Here is a 7,984-nt window from a genome sequence, read left to right as displayed (position 1 = left end):
TTCCATCCAGTTGATGGTCCAGATAAACCGTCACACCTGGGCCCATACGAACATGCACATGACTCTCCAAAAAAAATTTTTTTAAATCCATTCTTGGAGAGGTAGATATTTTCCTAATTAGAGACAAGCTGTCTGATCCAGCCAGACTCAGCTGTGGGAGCAGAGCCAGCGATATGGGTCCATAGAGGTGTTTGCCACCAGGACTGAGAGCCTGTATTCACTCCCACAAGTTGTCTTCTAACCTCCACAAGTTAAGAAAGATTTATTTATTTAATGTATAGGAATACACGTACACCTGCATGCCAGAAGAGGGCATCAGATCACATTGTAGACTGTCACCATGTCACCATGTGGGTGCTGGGAATTAAATCCAAGTCCCCTGGAAGAGCAGCTGATGCTCTTAACTACTGAGCCATCTCTCCAGCTCCCCACATTTTTTCTTTTTTCTTTTCTTTTCTTTTTCTTTTCTTTTTTCTTTTGTTTGTTTGTTTGCTTGTTTTTTGAGACAGGGTTTCTCTGTATAGCACTGGCTATCCTGGAACTCACTTTGTAGAAATCTGCCTGCCTCTGCCTCCTGAGTGCTGGGATTAAAGGCGTACGCCACCACGCCCGGCTCTGCCTTCTTTTTCTACTCTGGTCCTAACTCAAGCAATGCCTTCAGCTTCCATATCTGTTAGGTGGTAGTAAGAATGGCATCTATATCATGGTCCTTACGGCTCTCAGTTGGGATAGGTGTGTCTTGGATTAGGACTGTGTAGAAAATTCACTGTTATTTTCAATTTGCATCAAATGCTACCACCACCTGTAGTATTGAGAGCACCGAAGTTGGCTTGCAGTCTTGGGCCTGAAGCTGTCCCAGGGAGCCTGTGGGAATGTCGAGTGCTTGAACTTCACCACTAACTGAAGTAGGTTGGGAAAGGGTGACCCGTAGAAGCCTTCGAGGTGACCGTTCCACTCCTCTCTGTTGGCCCCAGAGATAACTGAAACTGTTTTATGGAACCCTGTGTACTTCTGCCCTGTAAAATACTCTCACAAAGAAGGGGGTGGAAAGTATTTTTAGTTCTTGTTTAGGCTGAAAGAAGTCTGTCCTGAGAGTCTGGCTGACGTCAACACCTTCCTAAAAACTACCACCTTCAGCTTCCGAACAGAGCTTCAGAGCCAAAACCACACCCTAAGTGAGAGTAAATACCATACTTTAGAGCACTCGATGGAGCGACTGGAGCCCAGCTTCAATGATTCTGGGCTTCTGAGTGAGAAAGTGTCTTCTCACTTCTGCTAACAGGATCACGGGGGATGAACAATTTGAGTTCTACCAGCCAATTTAAAGATTTTCCAGGGCCACTTGATAGGGTGACTTGACGATTGAAGTGAGGCACCCTTGGTAACAGAATCCCAAACATGAGGAAGAATATTTGTCTTGTAAGGCAGGGGAATCGGCAGATATTTAGTAGCACAAACAAATCAAATAATTATTGAACAATTAGTATGCACTTTAGAACCTTCCGGTGACTGTAAGTCTGTGGTGACAACGCCAGATGGCGCTAGATGGCCACTCATTGGCACTGTCCGGCTCTTTAACCGTACGACTAAGAAGGAAAAAGGGCTCCACAACTGGCTCTCTGTTTAAAGGTAAGAGGGTTGGAGCGTGTGCATGTGCGTGTGCGCGTGGTGGTTGTGTGCGCGCAAGCCGAGTGTATTTTACATCCAGGGAGGCAGAGTACAGATGTGGAAGGAGCTATCCACAATCAGGAGGCGGAGCATGAGTGGAAAGGTAGGGTTTCTGGTTTCTTTTCCTAAGTGGGAGGTACTTCTGAGGAGTGTAGAGAGCGGGCTTTTGGTGGATTTGTTTTGTTTGTGTGTTTGTTTTGTTTTGTTTTCAGACAAGGCTTCTTCTCTGTGTAGCCCTAGCCGTCCAGGAACTCACTCTGTAGACTAGGCTGGCCTCGAACTCAGAGATCCATCTGACTCTGACTCCTGAGTGCTGGAATGAAAGACTAGCACCACCACTGTCCAGCAACAGAGGACTTTTCAAACACTGCATTTTAAAATTTTTATTTTGTGTGTGTTGTATTGGTGATAGTGCGCCTGTGAATGTCACATGACAACTTGCGGGGATCTAGTCTTCCCTTCCACTAGGTGGGTCCCAGAGATGGATCTCAGGCCGTCAAGCATGGCAGTGGGTGTCTTTACCTATCTAGAGGCCTAAAAAGGGTTTCCTTGGGTGGATCCGATTTAAAGGTATTATTAAGAGGCGTGGCTTGCGAGCACCTTCATAGGGCTAGACAGAGCAACGAACATTATTACCTGGGGGTAGTTCTTCTGCGGGCCTGAGCTCAGTGGGGGGGCGGAGTCTGAAGAATAGCTCCAGGGCTATTCCGTTCCCTGGAGGCGGAGTTTACTTGGGTCTTTTAGGAACAGCGCTTATATCTCGGTGGGATATCCCAGACTCGGAAGAGACGAAGCACGAGAATGCGCAAAGTCTGGGCAGAGTTCATACCTCGGTGAAGACAAGATTTATAAACTCCTCTTGTCTCCGTTTCTGCCTAGATGTGGAGACGCAGCTTGTTGCTTATGGGCAGGGTCCTGGGGGAGGTGATAAGGCAGAGGGGCTAGGAATAGCTCTGAGGGCGTCTTTGAGCTGGCGAGGGGTGAGGCTATGGCTTTGGCGGGCGGGGCCTCCGGAGAGTTTTCTCTCCTCCACCCCGCCCCCGCCTCCAAGGGGCGTGGCTCGTGGATTGGAAGGGCGGGGCTGGTAATGGAGGCAACCTCCGCCGCGCGGAGGTGAGGCTCAGCCTGAGAGTTAATGGGCGGAGCCTGAGACAGCTTTCGGTAGAGGCGGAGCCTGAGTCTGGGCGCAGGCGGGGGCTCTGTCCTGGGAGGCCGGCTGTTTAGGCCCGCACGCAGCTCCGCATCTGGTGCTCATTACTAGATGACAAAGAGCCGGCTCTGGGCCCCTTTCCCCACACCCATCCTCCCGCGGACTGCAGCGCATTTAACTCTTTCTCTCCCTCAGGGTGCTGTCTACCCTCTGCCAGAGGTCATGGGAAGGAGCTTCAGGCCTCCGTCCCAGCAGACGGTGTCATTCCAAAAGTGGTGCCTCAGGCCCACGCTTTCTGGAAAATCAGGGGACCTCCCTCCATTCCATCCATCAATCCCCCGCCCCCTCGGCTGCGTCTCCGAGGTTAAAGCTGGGAAGGATCTGGCAGGGGCGTCTGGTTTGAGTTAGGGGAACGTGAGAGTGGCTACCCGGGCGGTGCGTTCCCTCTGCCCCCACTCTGTGAACCCCCACTCCTAGTTGATCCCCAGCCCCCCCCCCCCCCCCCCCCGCACTCCCTCTCCTAGTCTCCTGGGATACAATCCTTGGGCGAGAATGTGGCATAGGGGCTTCAAGAAGAAAAAGGGCGCTGGGCCACCCCTCCTCACCTGCCTGGGGGGGGGGAGGGTGCGGCTTTGCCCAATCCTAATTAGAGGCCCCAGAGAGCTAAGCTGAAAAATTATAGAGGTGGTGGAACCGGCGCCTCCCTCTTCCAGGTCCCGTCCCTCCCCCCCAAGACAGTCAGCGAGGATAAGGGGGAGGTTATCTCACACTGTGATCTCTGACCAGGACACCAACCCTGAATAGCCTCAAGCTGCTAGGGTCTGCGGGGATTTTTTTCTAGCGGTGCCACTTTCACCCCAACAGGGTGAAGAGTAGAATGTGCTCCCTAGTGGGAAGGCTCTCCCCAACCTAGCCTCCTGGGTACCTATTCTTACCTCTTCCCCTACTACCTTCTATGAAGGTGATGCACCTACAACCCTAGGGTGGCTGCATCCTTGGGTGATCACGATTCCCTGCCTTGACTTCTGGGCAACTATGACCGTGAGAAAGACTGTTCAGAAGTTCAGAAGAGCAGACCACTGGAGACTCCTCTCTCCCCTAACCTCCAGCCCCACCCTACCTGAGATTCCCAAACTCCAGCTGGACTCCAGTTCATCAGAAACCCTCACCTCAAGACCTTCCCCCAGATTGTCATTGCATTTTAATAAAATGGGGGACAAGTATGGACTTTCTCCCTTACCAAACTTCCAGGCCACTCGGCCTGCTGTGTAACAGTGGGTAAGTAAGGCCCTGCCCTCTCCTGTCTCATTTCACTGAAAATTACGAAGCATATCTTTTCTGAGAGGTCTTTCCTACCTAGATAAATGGAAGGGTGCTCCCTTTACCCCTGAGGCCTCCCAGACCCTTCCCTCAGGCATCAGTGGGGATCACGAACTTTGGTGGGTGAGGTTGGCACCCCATTTATTGGAGAAGACCCCAGCACCCACCCCTTGAGGTCCTGGAGTCCTGGTGTGTCCTCTGCCATGAATGCTGGGCCCAAGGAACAGAACCTCCTCTGTCCAGCTGGGCAGCCCCCATAAGTCCTTGGTGTGGTCTCAGCCATGTGTCCAAAGCAAGTCCTTTTCTTCTACCCCACAAGGGGTATCTGCACCCCTATCACACACTGGTTCTACAGGTCTGTACCCCTGTAAGGCTGCCTCTGGGGGGCATGGGTTCTGTTGAGCTCTTGTTCCCAGCATGTGTGACCCAGCGATAGCAGTCAGTGATCCGCTTGTTGGGCGCATGGGAGCCACAGCGAGTGCAGTACACAATGCCCAGTGCAAGCAACACCACCAAGAAGACACACGTTGGCACCAGGAGTGCCACCAGCAGCCAGCGGTCATCCCTTTGGCTTTGGCCTGCAAGACCCGACTCTGCCAGGGCTGTTGGAGCTGCTGTGGGGGCCACTGAAGGCAGCCGTGGCACTGATTTGGGACTGGGAACTCCTTCCCTTGGGACTAGAGGGGCTCTGGAATAGGAATGTGTAGGGCTGATAGATGAGGTCTGGTTAGTGGGGCTCTGAGGGGAGAGGGGGGAAGAAGGGAAGGCAGGAGGCTGGTTGGCAGCAGGCACAGGGGTTTCATGGACAGAAGACCTGGGGTTGGTAGGAAGAGGGGGCTGGAGAGCTGAGACAGAAAGCTGAGGGGCCTGGGTTCTGATACCTGGAACATCTGGGAGCAAAGGGTGTTGATGGGCTTTGGAAGTAGTATCCCCAGGGTTGAGGTGCGGGGGGATTGGAGGCAAATAAGTGATAGTGTGGGTGTCTGGAGACATAGGGGCCTGGTGGGGAGGGAAGACTTGGGGATAGTTGGTTGAGATAATGGGGGGCTGGTACGGAGGAGGCTGTGCTGGGTGAGTGGCCGAGGTTATCCCCGGCTTGTGGTCAAAAGGCAGGTCTGGGTAATGGGCCTTGATTTTGGGAATCTGGTGCTCAGGGAACACAGCTGGAGGTGTGGCAGGGGCCATGGCAGGTGGGTGGACAGGGCTCAGGGGTGGGTGTGGAGCTGAAATAACAGAGGTCTTGTGGGCAGAAGGTAGCGTGGGTCGAGTGGCAGAAATCACCATGGGCCGTGTGGCAGACACCACTGAGGAGTGGTAGGGGCCCCTGGGGGCACTAAGTGGGGGTGGCCAGGTAGGCTCCAGGTGCAATCTCTGAGGCTCTCCATCCTGTGGGAAGTTGGGCCGATAGGGCAGACCAAAGTCAGGAGGATGTGTGGGTGCCAGCCATAGGATACCCTGCTCCTCTGTCCAGGTGCCATCAAAGTCCTCCCAGGGCTCCTCTTCATCTTCCCCTTCTTCTCCGTCATCCAGCAACTCATCTCTGAGATCCTGGGATGCCTGGACACCCATGGCTCCTGCAGGGCTACAGCTGATACCATCTGCCTCAAGCTCATGACCCTCGCTGCAGTAACACTCAAAGCCACCAACATAGTTGACACACATCTGCTGGCACACACCAGCAATCTGGCACTCATCCGTGTCCACGCAGCGGTGTGGCTCATCCTCAGCTGGCCGGAAGCCAAGGCGACAGTGGCAGCTGTAGCCTTGTGGCCCTCCAGGTTCACACTGCTGCTCACAGGGGGCCTGGGCACAGGGGTCTTCACAACTGTGCCCATCTGCTGCTAGACGGAAGCCTTCACTGCAGCGGCAGGACACAGCACCGTCCACCTCTTCCACACACTCTTGTTCGCAACCCCCATTGTCAGGACCACAGCCAGTCCCTGGACACAGTGGGCCAGTCTGGGACCAGCCCACGCCACCTGAAGGCTGTTTCACGCACAGCAGAGAAGCTCCTCTGCCAGCTTGGCACTGCACAGCTGCCACGGAGCCAAAGGGCAGCCATTCGAACTCGCTGGAAACCAGGTCGAAGGGTGTGGTGTAGACAGCGGGACCGGCCTGACCCACCTCAAGCGGCAAGGCAGGGCAGGCACCCTCAAAACCAAACTGGCAGAGGTAGCCATCGACAGCCAGTGTGCACGAGCCTTCGAGCCAACGATGCTCTCCGCTGGCCTCAAGGGCGGCACAGCGCTGGGCCGGGCAGGGTCCTTCCGTAGCCGGCTGGGCCCAGTTGGTGAAGGCGGTGTCCTGGTCTCCCGTGGTCCATATGAAGCCCCGCAGTGGGCGCTGCGGCTGGCATTGCCTAGCCTGCCGCTGCAACCCAATCCATAGCAGCCCGTTGGCGGGCCCGACGCCCACCAGGCTGTCCACACGCCGGGCCTCCTCCGGGGTCCGCGGTGTGGCCAGGTTGCCCCCCAATTCGCGGCACGCCCGCCAAGCTTCCAGGAATGTGCGGCGCCGGGGAAAGAGCGCGTAGCAGCTGCTGGGGCCGCACGCGGCTCGAGGCTCCGGCGTCCAGGGGACCTGGCCCAGTGCGGGCACCGCGGCCACCCAGGCCAGCAGCAGGCGCAGCAGCATCGCGACGCCCCCCGACTGGCCCGGCTCGGGCCTGCCGCTGCTCTTGACAGGGGGAGGGATCAAGGCCTCCGGCGGGAGGGCCGGGGGCGGGCCCGGCGGACTCACGCCTTGTAAGGAGTGGGCTGGGGCCGCTGCCAGCTCCCCTGCTAGCTCCCCGGGGGCTGCTGGAGCAGGAAGCAGTGGGGTGGGGGGTTCTGGGGTGAGAGGCGAAGGGCAGAGGAGGGGGGAGGTACAACTAACGGGCTACCTCAGGCGTTACAGAGCTGAGAGACAGGGAAAGGGGGACCTGCCTGCCTGAGAAGCATCCCCAATCAACCCTCTGAAACCTCAGCAATGTCTGCAGCTAAGGCAACTGGGGCCAAACTGTCTTCCAGAGAGACTCCTGAAAACCGGAATCTGGATTCACCAGTATCAGTATACTGGCTACACTCTGAGCTCAACGACATGATCGGGCCAGCCCTTTCTCATCACACATATGTGAGCGACTCCTTCCAAGTCCTGGCAAGAGCATCTTCTCTGACACCCTATCTAAGGCCGCCAAACCCCAGCCTCACACACGCAGTTCTCCTGACATGCTGTGTATGCCCTTAGGTGGATAAGCTAGGATGATGTGGCCTGCTAAAAGGTCTAAACGATGAGGCCCCGCCCATTCCTGCCTGGGCCCTGCGTGAGAATCAATTTGATAACCTCCCTGAGAACCACCTCAACCAGACACTGTATTTGATGAGCCCTTCGCTCAGCCTACCTCACTCCCAAGTTTTTCTGGCTCCAGCAGGACCAGCATTAGGGGTTAGGGAAGGGGGAGGAGGAGGCCAAGGGCTGCTCTCCCCTTACCCTGGCTCAGTCAGGGGCCCTGGGAACCTGGGCTTAGAGGGGGAGGAGGCTGCCCCCAAACAGGAAATGCCTCTCCAGGCTTCTGCTGCAGGAAGGCAGGGTGCATGACTCTGGGCTCCGTGGAGGCTGAGCTCTGTTCAGGGTGAGCAGGGCTGCAATGAGGGAACCTGTGCAAGACCATGTATGGGCATGGGGACACAACGGGATAGTAAGTGTGACACAGGCATCACATTGTCCTCCTTACTCCCAGGGTCCTCTTCCAGCCCTTCCTGGAGGCCTCTGGAGGTTTACACACTTGGCCTGGCACCCAGGGTGACCCTGGGATTCTATGTGAAGGATTAACCCCTGCATTCTCTTTTTACCTTTTTTTTTTTTTTT

General features: G+C 55.6%; 1 protein-coding gene across 1 annotated transcript; it reads right to left on the bottom strand.

Annotated features, from left to right (window-relative positions):
- Window positions 1-4,250: 4,250 nt before the first annotated feature.
- Cd248 (CD248 molecule) lies at window positions 4,251-6,814 on the bottom strand. Its single transcript, XM_021197999.1, has one exon. It carries the CDS (start codon window positions 6,770-6,772, stop codon window positions 4,475-4,477), a length of 2,298 nt encoding a protein of 765 aa, XP_021053658.1. The 5' UTR covers window positions 6,773-6,814; the 3' UTR covers window positions 4,251-4,474.
- Window positions 6,815-7,984: the final 1,170 nt, after the last annotated feature.

This window comes from Mus pahari, chromosome 1, assembly GCF_900095145.1.
Source record: "Mus pahari chromosome 1, PAHARI_EIJ_v1.1, whole genome shotgun sequence".
NCBI lineage: Eukaryota > Metazoa > Chordata > Mammalia > Rodentia > Muridae > Mus > Mus pahari.
The sequence above is the reverse complement of the archived record's forward strand: the minus strand, read 5'-3'. Positions and strand labels throughout refer to the sequence as shown.